General features: G+C 48.1%; 1 protein-coding gene across 4 annotated transcripts in view; it reads left to right on the top strand.

Moving 5' to 3' along the window:
* Window positions 1-20521: 20521 nt before the first annotated feature.
* The window catches only part of lonp1 (lon peptidase 1, mitochondrial), a 31975-nt gene continuing 26429 nt past the window's right edge, over window positions 20522-26067 (top strand). For 3 of the 4 annotated variants that reach the window (XM_086004801.1, XM_086004800.1, XM_086004802.1), the window contains exons 1-4: window positions 20547-21058; window positions 23449-23537; window positions 24739-24858; window positions 25676-25913. In XM_086004801.1, the coding sequence (XP_085860927.1) occupies window positions 20561-21058; window positions 23449-23537; window positions 24739-24858; window positions 25676-25913 (945 nt within the window). In that variant the 5' untranslated portion in view covers window positions 20547-20560. The other variant, XM_086004803.1, reaches the window with a different exon arrangement.

The raw sequence follows: 26067 nt of genomic DNA, 5'->3' as shown, positions 1-26067 counted from the left end.
AGTTTAAAATTTTTATACTCCGTACCCTTAGCCGACAGGGTCACAACACAGTAGCCGCTGATGTCTGTGGCGTGGGACCTCGATGCCATCGAGATCCGGTTGCGCGTTGGCTGGACAGGGAGGGAGTAGTGGCTCACCGTGTCTGGGTGGATGAAACTCTCCGTGCTTCCGCTGTCGAACAGGCAGGTCGTGGCGTGGCCGTTTACTTTGATGTCCATCATGGACTTGGACAGGTGATGCGGGCGGGCTTGGTCCAGTGTGACGGAGGCTAGTGTATAGCTGGGCGAGTTGCTGTAGTCTGCGGGTGAGGCGGTAGTCGGGTCTAGAGGCACGGTGGCGGTCGAGCGTGGTGGGTAAAATGGCGTCTCCCATGAGGTTGGACAAAATGGCGGAGAAGATGGCTGCCCCCGTAACTCACATGAGGCACTGCTGGTGTCGGTTGCCTGGATCAAAGATGGCCGCCCCCATGAATCACATGTGGGGATGCTGGCCTCTGTTGCCTTGATGGAAGATGGCCACCCCCACAGCTCGCATGAGGCACTGCTGGCCTCTGTTGATCCCCCTCTGCAGGCCTTTGCGAAGTGGCCTTTCTTCAAGCAGGTCGAGCAGGTCGCGTTTTTGGCAGGGCAGCGCGACCTCGGGTGTTTCGCCTGGCCGCAGAAGAAGCAGCCGGCGGCCCGATCGCGGGGGTCCGATGTCGGAGCCGGTACCGGGGGTGGCGGTCTCGATCGGGTCCGGGACGCCGACGCTGAGGTAGGTCCCAGGGGGGTTGCTGCGGGGGGTATTGCGGTCGGGGTCAGTCCCATGTCCCAGGGTCGCGAGTTACAGTACCTTGAGTATGCCTCGAGGTCCCGATGGGCCACTTCTAGAGAGCGAGCGAGGGCTGCAGCTTTGTCCAAGTCGAGGTCCTTTGCTTCCAGTAGTCTTTGCCGTGAGTAGTCGGACCGCAGGCCTTTCACGAAGGCATCGCGGACATTGTCTTCAGTATTTTCTGCCGCCGTTACCACTTTAAAGTTACAGTCTCTGCCGAGTGCTTGTAGCACCCGTAAAAATTCATCCACGGGCTCTCCTGGCTGTTGCGGGCGGGATCTTAGGAGGTGTCTGGCATACATGGAATTTACCGGGCTCTGGTACTGTCTTTTCAGCCGGTTGATGGTGTCCTCGTATGTTTTAAGGTCCCGGATGAGTGCGAATACTTTAGGGCTCACTTGGGCGGTCAGAACTCTTAGCTTGGATCTCTGAGGCACGCCGGATTCTCCCAGGTAGGACTCGAAACAGCTCAGCCAGTGTTCGAAGTCGAGGGCTGAGTTTGCAGCCTGTGGGTTTAGATCCAGGTACGGTGGTCTGAGGGCTCGCAGCCAAGCTGGCTGCTGTGGCTGTTGTAGCTCGGCGTCTGGCTGGTCGTTTTGCTGCTCGCTTTGCTGCTCGCTTTGCTGCTCAGGGAACGACATTTTAAAATGTAGCCAATAAAATTGATATACCTATCAATTCATCCAATGAAAAGCGACGAGTTAAGAAAGTAACTATAGGTTTTTATTGGCTAAATAACAGAGCCCACCCTCGTGGGTGATCGGATCCAACAAGGAGGAATACCAGCCAGTCGACCACCTTTATACCTGGGCAGGTAGGTGGAGCCATGGGCGGAGTCAGCAGTGGTCAGCCCAGGTATAACAGTGTGACAAGAGGCGACCTCATATAGTGATACAACAGTGTGAACAGTGATAACCATAGAGTAACGATATAACAGTGATAACTATAGTGTAACGATAGTGAACGATAAAAGTGGTTTACCACAGCCCTCTGCCTCCACTAGAAGATCTCCACTTTGGTTCCTAAATAGCTCCACCCTTCCACTATTTATACATTTATAAACTACTTTTGGGTTCCCTTTGTTACCCACTAACCTATTCTCATACACTCTCTTTGCCCCTCTTATTTCCCTTTTCAGTTCTCCTCTGTACTTTCTGAATTTAGTTTGGTTCTCTACTGTATTATGAACCTAACATTTATCATAAGCCTCCTTTTTCTATCTCATTTTAATCTCTATATCGTTAGTCAATGTATCTAGTCTGTACCCAAACTATCTCCTCTTTGAAGGTCTCCCATTGTTCATTTACTGTTGTTCCAATCCACCTGGAGCAGATCCCCTTTGAACTCACTGAAATTAGCCCTGCTCCAGTTGAGTATTTTTACATTATCTTTGATCGCCAAGGCAATTCTGGAATAGTTTGTGGTTTTGCCAGAGGATAGCTCCAGATGTGGTCCAGCCAGATCTGGTGATGGATGGCTAATCCGTTGTGTGCCAGATACGCTCACGTCTGCACTCCTTGGACTTGATGGAGTGATGATGGGAGCCGTACTAAGGAGATCAACTAGTATGGGAGAGGGTAAAGGTTTTGCTGTGGACAAGGGCATCATAGATGGACATGAGGGAGTAGTTAAGCAGATCGATGGCTGCTAAGTACTGGAGCAAATAGAGGGTCAAAGGCTAGGCAATTAGGATTTTGAAAGTGCAGTTGTCAGTGATTTGGAAGAGTTTTTTTTTGCCAGGAGCAGATAGAGAAGGAAGTAGTATTGGAAGGGGGTGGAGAAGTGGTTGGAGATGGCCTTGCCTGTGATCGTGACCTTGGAAGTAGAGAAGCCATGGAAAATGGCATGGTCAAGGGGGAGGACGCTAGTATGGGTAGAAGAATTTTAGGGATTACAGAAGGAGGAGGTTTAGTTAATTCAGAAAATAGAGTCATAGAGTCATAGAGTCATAGGCCTAGAAATTCAGTGGATTGCGCCAGCCGCTAACGCCATAAAAGGGCTATATTTCCGGCGCTAGACACTTAGCGCCTGAACGCAGTCCGATCTGCGCCGACGCCCAAATTCAGTTGACATTTAGCGCCGGCGCAAAGTGTTTGCGCCCGCTCAGGTGCGCGCGCAGCTTATGACGTCATATCGTCGCGCAACGCTGTTTGTGCGCCCCAAACCAGAAATTCAGTGGCGCCCGCCCAATGTGGGCGTGGCGCTGCTAAGAACTGTGAGGTGGAACGCAAAAGAGGCCCTGTGGGCCTCGGGGAGCGCAAATTAAAGGGCACTTACACTGACCTATAAAGCCCAGCCTTTTTGCTGCAATGACTTTACTGCTTTGGATTTTTGGACAGAGACCAAGGGACAGAGCTTACTGATTTGGGACAACATAGGAGAGGTATTTTTGGCTTCTGGCCAGTGCTTTGACATTTGATTCATTGTGATTTATCTGTTCTCAACTTTATTATGGGGGCTGTATGGGGGGCCAACCCTCAGTTGCAGCATTATGTGCGAAGGGCTCGCAGACGCTGTGAGAGAGGGCCAGCCATGCCTAGACGCAGAGGGGCCATCAGGCGTCGGCAACGTAGGCCTTACCCACTCAGGCAATACCGGCAGCAGGTGTCCTATCTCACCATGACTGCGGCGCATTGTGTGAAGAGGCTGCGCTTCAGAAGGGAGGTGGTTGCAGAGATCTGCCAGCTGCTTCACACAGATCTGCATCCACAGCTGATGTGCAGGACGTCTCTCTCGGTGGAAGTGAAGGTCACGGTGGCTCTGAACTTTTATGCAAGCGGCTCCTTCCAAGCCGCTGCTGCGGACATAGCGAACATCTCCCAGTTCGCCGCGCATCGCTGCATCCGGCAGGTCACCGATGCCCTTTACGCGAGGAGACACCAATTCATCTCCTTCCCCATGACCCGACAGAGGCAGGAGTAGCGTGCAGTCGGATTTGGCAGGATCGCGGGCTTCCCCATGGTGCAGGGCGCCATTGACTGCACGCATGTGGCTATGCGGGCACCTATCCACAATGCCGAGGATTACCGCAACCGGAAGGGCTACCATTCCCTAAATGTACAGCTGGTGTGTGACCACAGGCAGCGCATCCTAGCTGTCAATGCCCGCTTCCCAGGAAGCAGCCACGATGCATTTATCCTGCGCCAGACTACTGTGGCTGACATGTTCGAGGCACAGCCTCCACCAAGGGGATGGCTTATCGGGGACAAGGGCTACCCTTTGTGTACATGGCTCATGACCCCGCTCCGCGCACCCAGGACCCCAGCGGAGGAGGCATACAACGAAAGCCATCAAGCCACAAGGAACATCATCGAGCAAACGATAGGCGTCCTCAAGCAACGGTTCCGCTGCCTGGATCGTTCCGGAGGATCTCTTCAGTATTCGCCGGATAGAGTCTCCCAGTTCGTCGTTGTGTGCTGCATGCTGCACAACCTGGCTATCCGCAGGACTCAGGCACTGCCACCTGGCATTGCACCACCACCTCAGGAGGACGAGCAGGAGGAGGAGGAGGAGGAGGAGGAGGAGGAGGAGGAGGAGGACCAGCCCAGGAGGGAGCGACAAGGGCCAAGGGCCGTCCACCGGGGGCTTATTGATCGACACTTCTAGGCCCCCTGTCAGGGAATGGCCTGTGGCAATGAACGCACCTGAGGCAGCCGCTCCGCAAGCCCTCAGCCGGTTAACGCAACAACCACTTCAAACATGACACCTGGACATGCTGAATAAATCAAAAGCTTTATTTCACAAACTCAAGACCCTTCCCACATGAAACAGGAAAACAGACAAGACCCCCAAAAAACTGTCAAAAACATCTGTCACTCCCAAAACCTGGGGAGGACTAACAAAACTTGCCCATCCAAAAGGCCTTCAACAGCGGCCTTACAAAAATAAGCCCCCCCCCCCACAACAGAGACACCCCCATGAAAACAAAAAATGCCTTGATCCTCGGCCTTAACAAAATAATGCCCCCCACAACACAAGCCCCCCAATATAAAACAAACCGCTCTCACCACACTCTAATGGGTGTGCCGAGAGGGCGAGTCCTTAGACAGGCTTCTCCGGCCCCTGGCCGACCTGCTGCTCTGCCTCAACCTGGGCCCTGCGGGTGTGGCGAGGCTGGGGGAAGGCTCATGAGGGCCACAAAGCGTGTCGGCAGATGCCCTTGGGGGTCGGCCTAGACGAGGCCTGGCCCGGGAGGGGCTGCCTGCTGACTGCTGCAGCTGTGGCTGGGCAGCATCAGTCTTAGCTGCAGCTCGTCGCACCTTGGCTGGGGGAGTGGCAGTGTCGGCAGCACCATTGGGGGCAAGCTGGCTGATGGCAGGTGCGCGCTGCTCGCCAGAGACACTGGCACTCGGCCGGGCTGGCAGTGTAGCAAGCGCAGCAATCTGGGGGAGGCCAGACCGCTGTGCTGCAGCAGGGCGGCGGGTGCCATGGCGATGCCTCCGTGCCACAGCGAGTGTGGCAGAAGTGAGTGCCCGAACTGCCCTGGTATGTGCCCGCATCAGCTCTGCCAGTGTCTGGACGGCACCACTCATCTCGCGAGTCGCGTCCTGCGCTGCCGCCAGTTGCTGCACACCCCTGTCCTGCGCTGCCGCGAGTTGCTGCACACCCCTGTCGTGCGCTGCGGCCAGTTGCTGGACACCCCTGTCGTGCGCTGCCGTGAGTTGTTCGAACCCCCTGGCCTGTGATTCCCCGAAAACCACCACACTCTGAGCCAGGGACTCAATGGCGTGAGGCACCTGTTCGACCACCCCCATGAACTCTTGGTGGCGCCGCTCAGACGCCGCCGACATCTCATCGAGGACGCGCACCTCCTGGGCGAGGACCGTGTCCGGACTGGAGGGCGGACTCTCCCTCCGGGGAGAAGGCCGCCGTGCTGGCCGACCCTTCCCGCGTGCGTCGACCCCACTTGGGCCAGGTTCTGCCCTCCCCTCCAACACCTCCCCCCTCTGGGCAGAAGGCCGGCGTGCTGCCGGAGCCTTCCCGCGTGCGTCCACCCTACTGGGACCAGCTTCGGCCCTCCCCTCCAACACTTCCCCCTGGCTCTCCTGCAGGCCAGACGTCTCCCCTCCATTGCCATCCCCTGGCACGGAGGAGGGTTCCCCCGATGTGCCGCCTTCCTCCTGGTCCTCGACGTCCTCCTCCTCCAAGGGTCTGGCTCTCTGCGCTTCAGGGACCACCTCCTCCTCACCAGCTGAAAGCAGGAAGGCACAAGAGTAGCTTTAGAGTGAGGACAGGCCGTCAGCGAGGGAGGCCTGAGTGGTGCATTATGCGCATTTGTCGGTCAGTGGGAAAGGATGTAGATCTGAAGCGCGAGGGCAACGAGAGAGGTGCAACCGGTCATGTCCTTACCAGTGGGTACCAGTACAGGGTCCGCCTCGCCGATCGCGACAGGGCCAGTCACCCGGCCACGCATGAGTCGTGCCACGCTCTCCTCCAGATCAGTGAGCGCCTGGTACTCGGGACGGCCTCCACCAGTGACAGCCTGGCTCCTTACATTGCTCGCCAGCTTGGCCTGCAAGAGAAAGGACGGCCTCTAAGTACAGTGTGGTGCCCTGTCGCTGTGTGCACTGCCTCCCATGGTGGAATAGCTTGGCCAGTGTGGTGCCCTGTTGCTTTGTGCACTGCCTCCCATGGTGGAATAGCTTGGCCAGTGTGGTGCCCTGTTGCTGGGTGCACTGCCTCCCATGGTCGAATAGCTTGGCCAGTGTGGTGCCCTGTTGCTGGGTGCACTGCCTCCCATGGTGGAATAGCTTGGCCAGTGTGGTGCCCTGTTGCTGGGTGCACTGCCTCCCATGGTCGAATAGCTTGGCCAGTGTGTTAAGTGCAGAAAGTGCTATTGATGAACATGCAAGTGCCATTGCTGCGGGAGGAGGGCTGCCCATTAGGCCTTTGAGGTCCCTTTGCCCATAATGTGAGGTGCACATGCAAGGATGAGGGGGACACTGGAAAGGGTACTCACCTTCACCATCCGAGTGAGGTCGTTGAACTTCTTGCGGCATTGGTCCGCACTCCTGGGGACATCACAGGTGGATGACACCCTGCGGGCGATTTTGCCCCAGGCTCTCCTGTACTGGCTCCTGGGAGCCTTCCTGCCACTGTCCGGGCACAGGATCTCTCTTCTCTTCTCCACACCATGAATGAGCACACTCAGAGCATGCTCTGAGAAGCGCTGCGCTCGCTCACGGGCCCTCTCCATTGCTCCAGGCGCTATTTTGGCACACCAGTAGTGCTGAGGCCTAGCTGCAGGGCTCCAGTATGCAGGGCGTGGCAGCAGTCAAAGTTGACCCTTCCCCCTTTAAGAGCTGGCCGGCGTCAGGGTGTCTGCTGTCAATCAAAACATGACCGCACCTGCGGTGCGCCCGGTTTCGGCGTTATTAGGCTGCATCGCCGGCTTAGCGCCGGAACACAGCATTTCAACGCCAGTTTCAGCACTCGGCCAAACTTAGGGCCAACTCTACTGAATTTCGGCGATGTGGCCTACACTTTCCGGCGGGCGCTAACTTTAGCGAGTGCCCGACTTTAGCGCCCCAAAAGTGTCCAGACTGAATTTCTAGGCCATAGAGTTTTACAACACAGAAAGAGGCCCTTCGGCCCATCGTGTCTGCGCCGCCCATCCATCCCTGTCCAGTCTAATCCCATTTTCCAGCATTTGGTCCATAGCCTTGTATGCAATGGCATTTCAAGTGCTCATCCAAATGCTTCTTGAATGTTGTGAGGGTTCCTGCCTCTACCACCCTTTCAGGCAGTGAGTTCCAGATTCCAACCACCCTCTGGGTGAAAAAGTTCCTCCTCAAATCCCCTCTAAATCTCCTGCCCCTTACCCTGAATCTATGCCCCCTTGTTATTGACCCCCCTACTAAGGGGAAAAGTTCCTCTTTATCTACCCTATCTATGCCCCTCATCATTTTGTACACCTCAATCAGGTCCCCCCTCAGCCTTCTTTGCTCCAAGGAAAACAACCCCAGCCTGTTTAGTCTTTCTTCATAGCTGAGGCGCTCCATCCCAGGTAACATCCTGGTGAATCTTCTCTGCACCCTCTCCAAAGCAATCACATCCTTCCTATAGTGAGGCGACCAGAACTGCACACAGTACTCCAGCTGTGGCCTCACCAGCGTTTTGTACAGCTCCATCATAACCTCCCTGCTCTTATATTCTATGCCTCGGCTAATGAAGGCAAGTATCCCATATGCCTTTTTAACCACCTTATCTACCTGTTCCGCTGCCTTCAGAGATCTATGTACATGTACACCAAGGTCCCTCTGACCCTCTGTACTTCCTAGGGTCCTACCACTCATTGTGTATTCCCTTGCCTTATTTGTCCATCCAAAATGCATCACCTCGCACTTTTCAGGGTTAAATTCCATTTGCCACTTTTCCGCCCATCTGACCAACCCGTTTATATCGTCCTGTAGCCTGAGGCTTTCCTCCTCGCAATTTACCACCCCACCAATTTTCGTGTCATCTGCGAACTTACTGATCATACCTTTTACATTCTCATCCAAATCATTTATGTAGATCACAAACAACAAGGGACCCAGCACCGATCCCTGAGGTACCCCACTGGACACAGGCTTCCAGTCACAAAAGCATCCTTCGACCATCACCCTCTGCCTCCTGCCACTCAGCCAGTTTAGGATCCAACGCGCCAAGGCACCCTGGATCCCATGGGCTCTTACCTTCTTGACCAGTCTCCTATGCGGGACTTTGTCAAGGGCAAGGGAAGCTGAGATGAAGATTGAAATCAGTGAGGATGAGGAGTCGCTCAGTACAGAGACTGAAGGAGGAATGGAGGGAAGATATCTTGTGCGAAAGATGGGATGGGGCTGGGGGCGCAGTAAACAATTAGGATTTTAAAGATGGCTGGTTCCACAATGGAGTGCTCTTTGGAGACTGGAGCGGAGGCATACTGTTGTGGCAGAATACATGGAACTTTACTCTGTATCTGGTTATGATACACCTCATCTAGGAGTGCTTAATGCTGACACTAGATATCTTAAATGAAAAGAGCTCTATTCCCCAGAACTGACATCCCTCGCTTTGATGAGCACAAAAAGATATTTTAAAAATGTTGGCCTGTTTACTTACGTAACCTGGTGGCATTGTACCACCATCATGGTTCAAAGAATAAGCAAGTTTTCTCTCACTATTAAGAAAGCACATAAACCAATAACAATTTAAAAACTACACATTTGAAAACTATACATAAAAACCTATTTAATTATTTCAATTGTGTTTTCAGCCTTGGATATAGCATTTTGCCATTAAGTCTTCATGTCATTACTACACAAACAGATTGATAGATATATTGTGGGCATTTTTGCAGCTAGACTCTACTGCTGTTAATTAATAGCTATTTAAATTGAATTACTGGATAATTCAAATTGCACTTAAGGATTACTGTGTTATTTTAACGCAATTGTTAGCTTTGAATCACTGAATAATTAATTTTTGGAAGCAAAAAATTACTTTCAATTAGACAGTATATAACTGTTTTCACTCCGTAAGAGACTGCTGTGGAAATTTTACATTCATACAAGTTTAGAATAGTATATACATTATATTAAATACCAGTAAATCTATCCACTGCATTGCTTAGTGGATAGTCTGGGACCTGGAGTGTGGTTGCCAATATTTGGTGGCATAAACGAAACAACAGTAACACAACAATTTACCAAAACCAATACATTGATGACTGATACAAGGTAGAAATAATACACACTGAAGATACAAGCATATTTAATACCTATCACTTTATAAAACTTCCTTTTACAACCTGCATTTACAGTATATAGCACTTTAACATAGAACAATATTACAGAGGCATAATCAGAAATAAATGGACGTTGAGTCAAAGGAGAATATTAGGAGGGATGACAAGAAGTGGGTTTTAAGGAGGATCTTAATGGAGGAAAAGGAAGTACAGAATCAGAGGGACTTAGGCAGGGAATTCCAGAGCGTTGGGCCTAGACAGCTGCAGGCACAGTCTTTGGGAAGGTGGAGGTTTACAGCACAGGAGACCATTCAGCCCATCATATCTGTGACAGCTCTTTGCTAGAGCAATCCAAAACTGCTCTCACTGTCCCGCTCTGTCTCAATAGCTTTTTCACTCTCTCACTTTTAAACTGATTACCTGTCGTCACTAACACACCAACCAGAAGATACTCACTTAAAAAAAATAAACTTCTATGAAACCTCCCTTTAGCCAGTGAAAAATAGTCCCAAAATCTCAAGTTTCTCCTCTTAACTATAGATTCCCATCTCTGTCAACATCCTCGTGAATTTAAACTCTATGCTCTCTTGATTTTAATGTGCTTTTTATAATGAATGACCAAATTGCATGAAGTAATTAACTGTGGCCTACCCATTGCCTTGTACAAATTTATCATTATCTTTTTACTCTTTTACTCTATGCTGTAGTGTCCGCGCATCAATAATACAGACTGCAGGAGAACAATAATAACAGGTATTTACTGAACAGAGGGTATGCTGAAAACTGAAAGTACAGAAGCCTGCTACGGCTTTATATACAGGTGTGGTCACTGCCGGTACTACAGTATAAAATCAGTTCTCTCTTAAAGGTACATACACAACAATTCCTCCCCTTTTAGATAAACAGTACATAACATTCATTTAACAATTAAATAATAACTAATTACAATTACAAATTTCTCTGTACTATATACATCAACTGAAATAATCAGTTATAAGTTCAGTCTTTGAGGAGGCTTCCTGATCCTGACTGGATAGCGCCTTTCTCGAGTATCCTGTTCTTGCGGCGGAGTCAATTCTGGCTCATTGTCATTGGTTGGTTCGTCAGCTTCCAATACCACTGATTCTGAGGTAGACGCAATCTGTACTTCGGGTTCATTACCAGGTGCACATGCTCGTGGTATGGGTTTGGCTTGTTCCTGTGACTCTAGAATTTGGTCAGCATGGCATCTCACGATGCTCTCTCCAACATCCACTGTGTACATTAGTGGTCCCTGCTGTGTGCATATCGTTCCTGGCTGCCATTTTTCTGTTCGGTAGTCGCAGGCCAAGACTGGTTGCCCTATCTTGAAGCTCCTGGTTGGCTTCTCATTGATGTGCTGGAATTGCTTATCCTCAACATCTCGTCTTATGTTTGGTTTGAGCAAATCTAGGCGACATCTTCGCCTTCGGTTGAAGAACATTATGGCTGGAGCTTGGTTGGTGACTGCATGTGTCGCATTCCGGTAAGCAAACAAGAAATTATCCACCTTGTGTTGTGGTGGTATGTCATCGTTATACATCGCCTTTATTGCCTTTTTAAAGGTCTGAACAAACCTCTCAGCCAATCCATTTGTGGCTGGATGATATGGGGCAGATGTGTAATGTTTTACCCCAGTATTCCTCAGAAACCTCCGGAAATCCTCGGACACAAACTGTGGTCCATTGTCGGAGCAAATCTGTTCTGGCAAGCCATTCCTGGCGAAGATGGTCCGTAGGACTGCAATAGTTTTCTCCGTGCTGGTGGAGGACATTTTGATGACCTCTGGCCATTTCGAATGGGCATCCACGGCGATTAAAAGCATTGAGTCCATAAATGGACCAGCAAAATCAATGTGTACCCGTTGCCATGGAGATGAGGGCCACTCCCATGGATGTAGCGGGGCCTGTGGTGGAGCGTTTTGGACCTTCTGGCATCCTGTGCATCTCTTGGTCATATCCTCGATTTCTTTATCGATTCCCAGCCACCACACAAACGCCCTGGCTAGGCTCTTCATTTTTACCCCTCCCAGATGACCCTCATGAAGCTCATTGAGCACTCTATCTCTCAACTTGGGTGGAATTACCACTCGGGATCCACACATCAAGGTCCCCCGGCACACTGACAGCTGTTCTCTCCTTGGCGAGAATGCTGGCAACAGTGAGTCGCCATGTGCTGGCCATCCCTTCACCGTCAAATCATAGACCCAAGAGAGTGTCGGGTCATTTCGGGTTTCCTTCTCTATACTTGAGTTTGTAACAGGTAGACATTCGACTATGGTCGAATGGAGTACCTCAACAGGGTCCACTGCAGGTGCTTCCTCCACCGTAGGCAACGGTAGGCGCGACAGCCCATCAGCGTTTCCATGCTGTTTCATACCCTTGTACTCTATGTCGTATTGATGTGCCCCTAGAAAAAGTGACCATCTTTGCAGCCGTTGCGCCGTCATCACCGGAACGCCCTTCTTTGGGTTAAAAATGGAGACCAGAGGCTGATGATCAGTCAGTAGGGTGAATTTCTACCCGTGCAGATAGTGATTGAACTTCTTCACCCCCCACACCAGGCTGAGGGCCTCCCTGTCAATCTGGGCGTAGTTACGCTCGGCTGAGGTTAACGAGCGTGACACACAGGCTATTGGCCTCTCTGAACCGTCAAGGAATTTGTGTGACAGCACCGCTCCAATGCCGTAGGGAGACGCATCACATGCCAACCGAATCGGTATTGTTGGATTGTAGTGGGCCAATACTTCTTTTGAAGTGATTAGGCATTTACATTTCTGAAAGGCATGCTTACACTCATCACTCCATTTCCATGTTACTCCAGTTTGCAGCAGGGCGTTCAGTGGGTGCAGAATTGTAGATAAATTCGGCAAGAACTTATGGTAGTAGTTCACCAACCCGAGGAACGACCTCAGTTGCGACACATTTTCCGGTGCTGGAGCCTTGACTACTGCTTCAATCTTGTCTGGGGACTTATGCAACCCCTCCTCATCAATCATGTGGCCACAATACGAGATTTGTCTCCTGAAAAACTCGCCTTTGGGGCAGTTGGCTCATAGCCCATATTCTTGTAATCTAGTGAGCACCTGCTCCAGGTTGGCAAGGTGTTCACTGTCATTTTCGCCCGTAACCAGGATGTCGTCCAAATAACACTGGGTCCCCGGGATCCCTTGCAGGACTTGTTCCATCGCCCTCTGCCAAATAGCCGGGGCTGATGCTACCCCGAATACCAGTCGGTTGTACTGGTAAAGGCCTTTGTGAGTGTTTATCGTGAGGTATTTCCTAGATGCTTCTTCCACCTCCATTTGTAGATATGCTTGGGCCAGATCAATCTTCGTAAAGCGTTTCCCTCCAGATAGTGAGGCGAAAATATCTTCTATCCGTGGAAGTGGATATTGTACTGTGTGCAGGACTGGGTTCACAGTTACCTTAAAGTCCCCACAGATGCGAACCTTCTTCGGCTCCCCAGGCGTGCTGCTCAATGATTTCTTCATTACAGGAACGATGGGTGTGGCCCACTCGCTCCAGTCCACCTTGGACAGCACACCCGAACGCTCCAGACTCTCCAGCTCTGCTTCAACGGCTGGGCAGATCGCGTACGGTACCAGTCTGGCCTTAAAAAATTTTGGGTTTGCGTTATCTTTGATTTTTATCATTGCCGTTACTCCTTTTAGAGTCCCAAGTCCTTGTTGGAACACCTCTTTCGCGTCAGTTAGAATCTTTGACAGTCGTCCAGGTGTGACGTCGTCATCCTTTTTGTCAGCCACAGTTAGCGCCTGAATGGAATGCCAATCCAATTGTATTTTTCGGATCCATTCACGTCCCAATAATGGTGGTCCTCCATCTTGTAGTATATATAGATACAGTTTCTGTGTTTCCTTGCCGTTGTATTTAACTGGCACCCTTATTTTTCCTCTGGGGTAGACTTTTTGCCCCGTGTATGTCTTCAATACAATGGACGTGTCCTTCAAGGGTATGTGTGAGAATAGCCGCTCATAGTCTCGTCGATTCATGACAGTTAGGGCTGATCCTGTGTCCAATTCCATCTTTACTTGGGACCCTGCTATCATGAGGGTGACCTAAATGGTTCGGTGATCCTCCTTTGTGATCACGTTGTGTAACTTTAGACAACTTAGTCTCCTGCTCCCGGAGTCATTATCACTCTCCTGATCTTCTGAACTACTGTCTGTCATTTTTTTTACTTTCTTGTACTTTTCCTTAGTAGTTCTTTTAGTGTTGGTTTTCTTTCCCGACCTGCAGACTCTTGCTATGTGTCCCATTTTCCCACATTGCCTGCATACTTTGTCCTTAAACCAGCAGTCCTTCTGATCATGGGTTGTTCTGCCGCAGCGATAGCACTTTTCTGCTCCATATGCCATTTGGTTAGCGCTATATTCTTGTGGTTTCTGTTGTATTTCCGCAGCTCCCCGTGCTGCTGCTTCGTAGGATACTGCCACGCTGAAAGCCTGTTCTAACGTCAGGTCCTTTTCCGAAAGTAGTCATTTCTGGGTTCCTTCACTCTGGAGCCCGCAGACAAACTTATCCCTTAAGGTATCTGCCAGTCCTGCTCCGAACTGGCAGTGCTTTGATAACTTGCATAGTTCCGTAAGATAGTCAGCATTGCTCTCATCTTTGTGCTGGTTTCTTTTATGGAACTTGAATCTTTCTGCTATCAGCAGCGGTGTAGGGTTTAGGTGTTCCTGTAAGATATTAACAATCTCTTCAAAACTTTTCTCCATTGGTTTAGCTGGGGTAATTAAATTCCGCAATAGGCCGTACGTTCTCGCGCCCATCAAATTTAATAATACCGATGCCTTCTTTCCATCGGCCACCTCATTTGCCTTGCAGTACACTTCAATTCTTTCCACATACGTGGTCCAGTCTTCTATTTCGTTGTCGAAAGCAGTGATACTGCCACTCTTCGGCATCTTGGGTGGTTTAAAATGGCGCCTCCCGCGCTTTTCCTTCTTCCCCAATGGATTAAAATGGCGCCTCCCGCGCTTTTCCTTCTTCCCCAATGGAATAAAATGGCGCCTCCCGCGCTTTTCCTTCTTCCCCTTGCTGCCAACGCTGCTCCTAGCGTTCTACAGGGTAATGGCGGCGCCCCGCTGCTTCGGCGCATCTCTCTTTTCCTTCCCCTCATTTTATTTTCTCTACGCTGCCCGGTTCTTGAGCACCGACCGCGCCCTGTACGCTCCACCCTCTCTCTCTCTCTTTTCCTCCCGATGACGCTGCACGGCCCCTTTGCAGAGCCGCTCGATCGAGCTCGAGCCCGCCGCAGTCCGTAAGGGTCAGTGCACTACCTGCTACCAGCACGATTTGCTGGAACACCTTGACTGGGAAGCCAAGCCCAGCTCTCCACAGCCTCCCCTGCGATTCTCCGAACTCCGATGGATCACTGGGCGGTTGCCCGCAGTCGACGCCCGTTGCTCTGACTTCGACCTCCAAGAAGCTTCTTTTCAGGGAAAGATCCCCGTGAGGTGATGCAGTACTGCAGGTGAGTTCGAACCTGCTCGTCGCCAGTGTAGTGTCCGCGTATCAATAACACACGGACTGCAGGAGAACAATAATAACAGGTATTTACTGAACAGAGGTTATGCTGAAAACTGAAAGTACAGAAGCCTGCTATGGCTTTATATACAGGTGTGGTCACTGCCGGTACTACAGTATAAAATCAGTTCTCTCTTAAAGGTACATACACAACATATGCCACTATTTATAAAACCCAAAATGCCATTGGCCTTTTTTATGGCTTTATCTACCAGTGCGCAAAAATTCAGGGAATTATATATTTGAGCTGCTAAGTCTCTTTGTTCATCCATACATTTCACTGTCTTTTCCATTGAGTGTATACTCCCTCCACACTCTTCAATATCTTTCCACTGACGTTGTACTCCCATCCCCTGCTTTTCTTTCCAAAAATGTATTACATCACACTTCTGCACATTAAAGTGCATCTGCCAACTGTCCACCCACTGTAACCTATCTATAGCCTCTTGAAGTCTTTTACAGTCATCGTCACTGTTTGCAAAATCCCCTCTTTTTGTGTCATCAGTAAATTTCACAATTGTGCTCCCTATGTCCAAGTACAAATAATCTATTTACAGAGAGAACAAAAGTGGTCCAGCGCTGACCCTTGGAATAAACCATTTGCATACTTTTCTAATCTGATCCTAACACATTGTTTCCTATCTGTCAACCAATTTTCCATCTATGCTACTGCACTTGCCCTTACACTATACACTAGAAATGTTGTAACAAGCCTCTTGTGAAACATCTTAACAAATACCTTCTAAAATTCCAAGTGCACCACATCTCCTGCATCATTTTGTCTATCCAATCAACTATTTAAAAAAACACTTAAATGTCAAATATGACTTGCCTTTAATAAATCAGTGCTGGCTGTAATTGACCTTGTTTGTTCTTCCCCTCCCCAAAACTTCTAATTATGTTATTTACATTTATTTTGCTCTACCTCCCATAGTGTATTTGCTTACGAAGCAAATATTTCACATTTATTCCTCACTCTACCTTCCAAAAGCCTTCCATCTTTATTCAGTTATTTACATAATTAATTAATCAAAACTCCCTCTCCACACACTGCCACTCTTCTCTTCTCATTGACCGATTTCAGTGACCCAGGTGTTACCAATCGGAAATTAAATTTTCATGGTGCGGGACGGGCTTGATGGACCAGCTGGTCTTCAATGGTGTAGGGCAGGCTTGATAGACCAGTTGGTCTTCAATGGTGCGGGCAAGCTTGATGGACCAGCTGGTCTTCAATGGTATGGGGTGGGCTTGATGGACCAGCTGGTCTTTAATGGTATGGGGTGGGCTTGATGGACCAGCTGGTCTTTAATGGTATGGGGTGGGCTTGATGGACCAGCTGGTCTTTAATGGTATGGGGTGGGCTTGATGGACCTGCTGGTCTTCAATGGTGCGGGCAGGCTTGGTGGACCAGCTGGTCTTTAATGGTATGGGGCGGGCTTGATGGACCAGCTGGTCTTTAATGGTATGGGGTGGGCTTGATGGACCAGCTGGTCTTCAATGGTATGGGGTGGGCTTGATGGACCAGCTGGTCTTCAATGGTGTGGGCAGGCTTGATGGACCAGCTGGTCTTCAATGGTGCAGGCAGGCTTGATGGACCAGCTGGTCTTTAATGGTATGGGGCAGGCTTGATGGACCAGTTGGTCTTCAATGGTGCGGGCAGGCTTGGTGGACCTGCTGGTCTTTAATGGTATGGGGTGGGCTTGATGGACCAGCTGGTCTTTAATGGTATGGGGTGGGCTTGATGGACCAGCTGGTCTTCAATGGTGCAGGCAGGCTTGGTGGACCTGCTGGTCTTTAATGGTATGGGGTGGGCTTGATGGACCAGCTGGTCTTTAATGGTATGGGGTGGGCTTGATGGACCAGCTGGTCTTTAATGGTATGGGGTGGGCTTGATGGACCAGCTGGTCTTTAATGGTATGGGGTGGGCTTGATGGACCAGCTGGTCTTTAATGGTATGGGGTGGGCTTGATGGACCAGCTGGTCTTCAATGGTGCAGGCAGGCTTGGTGGACCTGCTGGTCTTTAATGGTATGGGGTGGGCTTGATGGACCAGCTGGTCTTTAATGGTATGGGGTGGGCTTGATGGACCAGCTGGTCTTCAATGGTATGGGGTGGGCTTGATGGACCAGCTGGTCTTTCCGTATGAAATAACCTAGTAAAATAGAGAACTCAAATGTGCCGACGCCCGGGTACCATCGTGGCACAAGGACCCTAGTTGGAATGCCTGTTCTAATAATAATGGCTCAAAAAAATATTATGGCACTTACCTACATTCTCTCTCAAAGCTGGAATAGCTAAAATACAACATCTCGAATAAAACCACAAGAGTTATTAAGGCCATTCTCCTGTGTTAAAGAACTTCCAATACAAACAAATTAATCTTATGCCACGCAACCGTTGCCTCTCTTCGAACCGCCTTCCCGAACAGCTCACTGGTCCCGCCTTTAACCGTAGCCCCGATTGGTCATTACGCGACAATGCCAGCCGTACTGGCCACTCTAATTGGATATCGCAGCTGCCGGTCAAAGCAGCGTTCCCGCTCCCTGGCGGGCGCTCGAGGCGCTGCTGACTGCTGCTTCCAACTGCCGGCGCTCGTGCTGGCACGCGGTTTATGTGGCGCGAGAGGAAAGCAGAATATTAGTGAAGTTGAATTAAAAATAGGTGCTACAGGTAATTTGAATCATAGGGAATAGTAATATTCAGGAGGAAAGGAAGTGAGCATTCACACTGGGGTTGGGGTGAGTTTTCCTAAGTTGCACCTTTTACAGCCTTTGGCAAACTTCTCTGGCAACTTCTCCCTCCAGTGGAAAAAAAGTAGGCATTTTCACTTTGCTTTGCTAAAGATAGTGAACAGAGAAAAATAAGCAAAATACTGCGGATGCTGGAAATGTGAAATAAAAACAGTAAATGCTGCAAATACTCAGCAGGTGAGGCAGCATCTGTGGAGAGAGACACAAAGGACCAGAATTTGCGGTGGGTGATAACAGCGAGCAAACAACGTTTGCTATTATTACCCCTTTGAAACTGAACGCAACTTCAGGATTTAGCACCTGCGCATCCTAATGCGGAAATCCTGAAGTTGCGGTCATTCACTGCTCCGACATTGGTTGCGCTGTGCCCCCACCACAAGCTGGCAATCAGTGAAACTGACGAAAACTTGAGCTTTTCCGCAGTAATATCGTTGTTAAATACCCCATTAAAAGTTAGACCTTGTTGGATTAGGTGTAACTGGGGTTTTAGCAGCGTATTGACTGTTAAACAAATGTTATGGCTCTGAAAAACTAATTTTAATTTTGTGGAGTGTCAAATTTCTCCGTTACAATAAAAATTACACCTCTCCTCCGGTGTCTAGCTCAGTGGGACCACCCTCGCTTGGTTTCACTCACCTATCCAATCATAACCAGAACATCTCCAGCAATGGCTTCTCTTCCCACCCCGTCACCATTACCTCCAGAGTCGTTGAAGGATCTGTACTGGCTCCCTCAGAATCACAGAATCACAGAAACCCCACAGTGCAGATAGAGGCCATTTCGGCCCATCGAGCCTGCACCGACACATATCCCACCCGATCCCCGTAACCCTTACACCAACACATATCCCACCCTATCCCCGTAACCCCACGTATTTAATCCCCCTAACACTAAGGGTCAATTTTATCATAGCCAATCAACCTAACCCGCACATCTTTGGACTTTTTTCCTCATCTACATTCTGCCTTTGTCGACATGATCTGAAGACATGGGGACAGGTTCAACATGTACGCTGACGACACCCAGCTCTACTTCTCCGCCACCTCTCTCAATCTATCCAGTCCTTCTGTATTGTCAGATGAACCACAATTTCCTCCAGTTAAACTTTGGGAAGACCTGATGTGATCAATATGGCCTCTGTCATGAACTCCATTGGCTTGCCACTGATTCCAGTTCCTTCCCAGGCCATTGTCACAGGTTGCATTACTGTTCCCAATAGGAGCGTCTCATTTGACCCAGAGCTAAGTTTATAATCCCGTATACTCGCCATCATAAAGACCACCTACTTCCACCACCCTAACATTGCCCCTCTCTGCCCTTGCATCAACACCTCTGTGGCTGAAACCCTCATCCACACTACTGTCACCTTCAGACTTGACTATTCCAATACTCTCCTGGCTGGTTACCCATCCTTCACAATCCATAAACACCAGATCATCCAAAACTCTGTTGCCCATATTCTATCTCGCACCACGATCTGCTCACCAATCACCCCTGTTGTTGCTAACCTTGGCTCCCATTTCCCCAATGCCTCAAATTTAAAATTTGCATCTTATATTCAAATCCCTTCATGGCTTTGCCCTTCCTCATCACGGTGACCTTTTCCAGCCTACAAATATCGGAGAACTCTATGTTCCTCTGGACTCCTGTGCATCCCCCACTCCCTTCACCATACCACTGATGGTCATGCCTTTAGCTGTATAAGCCCAAAGCTCTGGACATCCCTTCCTAAACCTCTTTGCCTCTCCACCTTCCTCGCCTCCTTTAAGATGCTCCTTAAAACCCATCTCTGACCACTTTCAGTCACCCCTCCTAGTATCTCCTTCTTTGGTTCAGTGTTGATTTTTTGTCTGATCATGCTTGTGTGAAGTTCCTTTGGAAATTTTTTCTACAGTAAAGGTGATATATAAATGGAAGTTGTTGTTGTTATTCCTGATGGCAATCCAGTGACCCCTTCTGCAATGCTCACATGTGTGCACCTCATGTGAGGGCAATATATCAGGATTGGTTACGATCCTTCTGCTAGTTGAATAGCTTATAGACACTCACTGTCTAGGCTCACGTGCAAAGAATGGCCACTTGGAAAAGGTACCGGAGGGCATCTGGTGACACTAGAACCGTACCCAGTGTCCACTGGTACGCTTCAGGCCTTCCGTGGCCGGTGGCACCACAGGGACTGGAGTGTGTACTGGATACGGGTGGAAACATTATTAAATTGTTAAGTTTCCTTTCATTTTTATGATTTGAGTTTAATTAGTTGTACCTCTCTAAAAAGGGGCACTTACGTTTGTTTTTTGTTTGATGACACCAGGGTGGCAACCCAGGGTCTCCTTATTGTTTTCAATTAACAGAGTAGAACCATACCCCAGGTGGCCCTGGAGAAGGTGTCCGGTGGTACGCTTGAGGCTTTCCGTGACTGGTGGACACCGGAGGGACAATATTCTTATTTAATTCTTTGCTTTATTTATGATTTGCGCCTCTTTAAAAAGGGATCACTTTCGTTAGATTAATTTGTTTGATGACACTCCTGATTGGTCCAATCAGAAGAGCAGACCCGTACCCAGCAAGGCTCGGTGCCTGCAGCAGATACCAGCCGTCGTTGATTACCATCTCTCCTCGCAACGGTTCAATATTGGCCAATCATGGCGCGGCACGGATTCTCTCCGGAAGTACCTGGGAGATGTCACCGTAAGGCATTGTGGGAGTTAAGTGTCTACATTCAAGATGTCAGCCTACGTGCGGCTTGGCACCGTGTGTCGGTGGGTTAGCGGAGGCAGGCCTCGGTTTCGACCTTTCACCAGTTATGCTCCAGTCGGCAGTAACGGCGGGACTGGCGCTGCTTGTTTAATAAAGCAATTCCACGCGGTGGCCGCTGACGGGTTGCAGGGCTACGGCCGGCGCTGGACGGTAACCAGGGTGACAAGCGCGGCCTGCGGCAATGGCGGCAACAACCCCGGCCTGCGACCCCGACCTAGCCCCCGATTCCAGCAGACCTGCAGCTTTCAGGACTTCAGTGAGAAGAGCAGTGGTGGCTCGGTTCACTCTGGGGATGATGGTGTGGAAGGCGGGGCCGGGAGTGACGGAGGCGGGGAAGGGGCTGCAGGTATGGCCCCTGCCATGACTGCACTCTCTCCCATGATCGTGCCGGATGTTTTCCCCAATGTTCCCCTGATCGCAGTCACCAGGAACCCCGTGTTTCCCCGATTTATTAAAATAATTGAGGTAGGAATCCTGCGACGTGCTGTTTAGACTTGTAACGCCGGCTCGTGGATGGGAAATGCGAGCAGCCAATTTAGCAAGTTAGAGCTAAATCCGAACTGTACTGTGTCTCTGGTGCGATTCTTTTGACTTCACTAAATTTTAAAGATCTACTTCGATACATGTGATCTTCAATCTCAATTTATCAGGAATTGGCATAATTGTGTGGAAACTATACAATGAGGGGTACTAAATATAAAACATTAGATGTGAATAGTTCATTGAGTAGATTTAACCGGGAAGCCGTATAAGAATTGCATACCGGACTCGTTTGAAGCATTTGGTGCTTCCCAAGGTGGTTTCTATTTGGAAATTTGAGACTTTAATCTTAAAATAAAGTGGATTTTTTTTATTCTTAAATGCGAATTTCAATATCGTTAATTTTAGAGGACGCACTTTCGAACAGGTTTAATCACTTTTTGCAGCAAACGTGACTTGTCACAAGCGGAAGGGATTGTATTCGCTGTATTTCGTTGAGAATGTTGTCGCATATGTAATGCAATACAAAGTAACACTTACACAAAGTTGCATCAGATGCGTAAGTTAACAAGAGCAATTGGGGAGTTGATTGAATGTTCAGAATTAATTCGAATATCACTAATTACAGATGCAGAGACGTTTTGGTAAAATACTGCACTAATAGATTAAAAATAGTCTGTCACAGCAACCATACATAGAAACATATAGAAGATAGGAGTAGGCCATTCGGCCCCTCGAGCCTGTCCCGCCATTTAATGAGATCATGGCTGATCATCCAAACTCAGTACCCTGTCCCTGCCTTCTCCCCATATCCCTTGATCCCTTTAGCCTTAAGAAATATATCTAACTCCTTCTTGAATATATTTAATGAATTGGCCTCAACTGCCTTCTGTGGTAGAGAATTCCACAGGTTCACCACTCTCTGGGTGAAGAAATTCCTCCTCATCTCTGTCCTAAATGGCTTACCCCTTATCCTTAGACTGTGACCCCTGGTTCTGGACTCCCCCGCCATCGGAAACATCCATCCTGCATCTAGTCTGTCTAGTCCTGTTAGAATTTTATGTTTCAATGAGATCCCCTCTCATTCTTCTAAACTCCAGCGAGTATAAGCCCAATCGATCCAATCTCTCCTCATACGTCATTCCTGCCATCCCAGGTATCAGTCTGGTGAATCTTCGCTGCACTTCCTCCATGGCAAGAACATCCTTCCTCAGATAAGGCGACCAAAACTGCACACCATACTTAAGGTGTGGTCTCACCAAGGCCCTGTACAACTGCAGCAAGACATCCTTGTTCCTGTACTCGAACCCTCTCACTATGAAGGCCAACATACCATTTGCCTTCTTAACCACCTGCTGCACGTGTATGCTTGCCTTCAGCGACTGGTGCACAAGGACACCCAGGTCTCGTTGCACTTCCCCTTCTCCCAATCTATTACCGTTCAGATAATAAACTGCCTTCCTGTTTTTGCCACCAAAGTGGATCACCTTGCATTTATCCACATTATAATGCATCTGCCCGATCACCCAACCTGTCCAAATCATACCATGACCCTATATAAGCAGGAATAGAATGTAGGGACTCTTGAATAGGAAAAGCCAATCTCCTTACAGTCCTGACTGTTACACTCGACTTTTGGACAGATGACTCAGCCAATATTTTTCGTAATCAGTTTGTTGATGCTGTTTGTCAGAGAGCTAGTCTGCTTGGATGCACAGTGGGATGTTCCTGTTTGCCGATGAGTTGATTATTACCCTACATTTGCTAGAGCCTTGCAACTACAAATGAAAGCTGATGAACATAAAACAATACTTGTGCTTTCTGTGTGCACCAAAGTAAAGCAAGGACATATACATAATTTGATTTGACTAAATTAAAAGTGAAGCTGTATTAAAAAAATACCTTGGCTTAGAATATTTTGCATAATGTTCAAGATAACTATGCAGGTAAATACACAGCTCAGTGTACTACTGAGTCATACAGACCAAGAAGGTACCAGGTTTGATTCTGCTGAATTAACTACCCTCATCATCCCAGTGTCAGGGAGTGCTCTTGCTCACTATCCATGTGTGGTGAGGACAGGATTATATGATGCCTCCTGGAGGGGGATAGCCAGCCAATACACTAGGCTCACACATGAATAATGACTGCTAAGCTGAGCTACTGAAAAGCACCTGTGAAGCCCATGGGGTTGCTTACCAACCTGTACACATGTAAATATATCCTCTGAGGACAAGTGGTAAATAATCTTTAGAACGAAGTGTGAAAAGTGTGTTTCTATTCTCTTTTTGGGTTAAACTCCAGGTCTTGGATACTTGGTGTTTAAAGGAAAATGTGTGACCGCAGTAATGGGAATACTTACTCCCTTTTTATAGGTCAAGAACAAAAAGTTAATGGAACTCCTACGAAGAAAAGTGCGTTTGGCTCAGCCATATGCAGGTGTATTTCTTAAAAAAGATGACAAGTAAGCGATGTTTAGGTCCTTGATGGTTTGCACTAACATCTATGTGTATAGACACTACATGGCACTTCACCAGTTTCTAGAATGTGTAATGGAGAAAACAGAATTGGATGTTATGAGTAAATTATATTACAAAACAGTTCTAGTAGCCTGAAATTTGCAGGGCTATGGGAAAAGAGCAGGGGAGTGGGACTAATTGGATAGCTCTTTCAAAGAGCCTAACAGACACGATGGGCTGAATGCCCTCTTTCAGTGTTGTATGATTCTAAGACTCTTGTAGGAGCCCTAAAAAGTAGAAAATGGGTCATGGCCAGCAGTACAGGACAATAAATATCTGCGCTTAGAGGGTCACTGCAATAACTCCTGAGCAACGATGTCACAAGTGAGTTACGGTCAGCCTTGTGAATAGATCATTTATATGGTCATGAAATCTATTATGCAAACCTGTCTATGTCTTCAACTAAAATTAATAGTCCTCCACTCTTCCTTTTCTATAATTCTCTACTTAAACTTAGCTCACCAGCTCCTCTTGAACACAGAATTAATATTAGCAGAGATATTGTAATTAGCCCTGGGATTTTCAGCTGTGTTGGCTCCCCTGAAGGCTTAGTAAGTTTATCGAGTCTGGCAGACCATAAAGAACCCACATTTAGTCCTTGGTCTGTACTGAGTTGGCTGACCTCAGCCAAGCATTGTCAGTTGCTATAAGTGGCTTGAATGCCTTGAACTAGTTAGGGGGAAATTGATTTGGCTTTTCACTCCTGATCCCCATCCAGTGATTCCTGCTGGAAGTCTTCCATGTATGGACATTGGATGAGGACCGAATCAGGCTTGGGTGTATTGCCTGCCCTCCCCCACCCCACCCTGTGGTTGAAAGCTTGTTACCACTCAGTCATCTCACGTGAAGGTTGGCCCCTGGGTGATTGATATCTGTGTGACTGTGTCAATGACTTTGGGAGAGGAGGGAAGAAAATTGGAAAGGAAAGAAAAAAACCCTGCTAATTCAGTTCCTCTTTACTCACACTCTGACCCTTGGATTAAACTGACTTGCAATCAAAGTTTAAACAAATTACCTTTTTATAGGGGTACTGCCAATGATTTGTTTTCAAATTTCTGCTGCAGCTTTCTTATAGGCCTGAATAGATAGTACAATATATAGAAATCTGTAGAGTTATTAAGTTTTTTTGTTTCTGTAAACTCACAGCAATGAATCTGATGTAGTTGAAAGCTTGGGTGAGATTTACCAGACAGGAACATTTGTTCAGATCCATGAGATGCAGGATTTGGGGGACAAATTGCGCATGATTGTGATGGGTCACAGAAGGTAAGTGGGACATCACACTGAGTTACTTGATTTCTAACCATATAATAAACTAAAACGTTGCAATTTTAAAATTCTGTTGTCCTAACTGAGGTTCTATAAACTTTTTTTCCTACAAGTTAAGTGGTAATGTTTATTTTCATTTATAATTTCCCCCAATTCAGTAGTAAAAGAATTATACGGATATGGTCCTGATCAGTGGTATCTTGGTTAAATTCACTGCAATCTGGTTTTATTCTAGTTCTAGCACACTGCAGAATAAGTACAAGAAATATCAGTGTAAATTGCATTCAGATCCCTTCCAATTCAAGAACATAATGGATTAAATTTTGGGCAGAAGACTAATGGCCGATTTAGTCTATCTTTCCTTACCAATCAGTTTCCTTATCATGATATTCCTTTTCCTAACAGTCTTTTCTGTTCCACCACCCCTTTTGAGAATTTGTTCCACGATTCTTATTTTCTTTTAATACCCTTAACTTTAAAACTTTGTCCCATTGTCTTGAATTCTTAATCTTCTGCCCTCTGTGCCACCCCAGTATGTTTCCTTTCTCCTCTGTTTCATTTGTGAGCTCCCATTTATGTTTGGACATTTTCCCAATCCTATTGAGGTGTTCAGAAACAACCACAGAATGTCCCAAAGCCAACAAAGTACTATTGAAGTATTGTCAATGGGGCTTGAACCCACAAGCATCTGACGCAGAAGAGTGTTACCATTGAGCGAAGGCTGCCATCCTTAAGTTGATTGGTTATTGATTTCTGTGATGCTTTTTGTTGCCCTGTATATTGGACCCAAGAGTTTCTTGATTTTATTCCCTAGAATCCAATTAAACAGACAGCTAGAAGTAGAGGCTGATGAACCAGTACCTGCAGAATTTGAGCAGAATCAACACCAAGCTCGAAGGAAACAAAAACATCACGGGATAAATGAAGCAGATGGCCAACCCTCAGAGATGCATATGAGCATAGAGTCGCTAGTACCTCCACTGGGTGAACTGCTAATGGTAGAAGTGGAAAATGTCATCCATGAGGACTTTCAGGTCACAGAAGAGGTCAAAGTAAGTGCAAAAGGAAGTATTTGGGTAACATTTTCCCAAAATCATTTTATTAAGTTATCTTTAGTTATGTTCACTTAATACAAGGTTCCCATTTTAGCGCTTTTCAACCATTTTTCTTCGATTACCAAATTATTTAGCAAATTAAACAAAGATT

The sequence above is a fragment of the Somniosus microcephalus genome, chromosome 13 (genome assembly GCF_052327205.1).
Source record: "Somniosus microcephalus isolate GS21.2 chromosome 13, FLI_Smic_1.0, whole genome shotgun sequence".
Lineage (NCBI taxonomy): Eukaryota > Metazoa > Chordata > Chondrichthyes > Squaliformes > Somniosidae > Somniosus > Somniosus microcephalus.
This window is presented reverse-complemented; position numbering and strand designations above follow the sequence as displayed.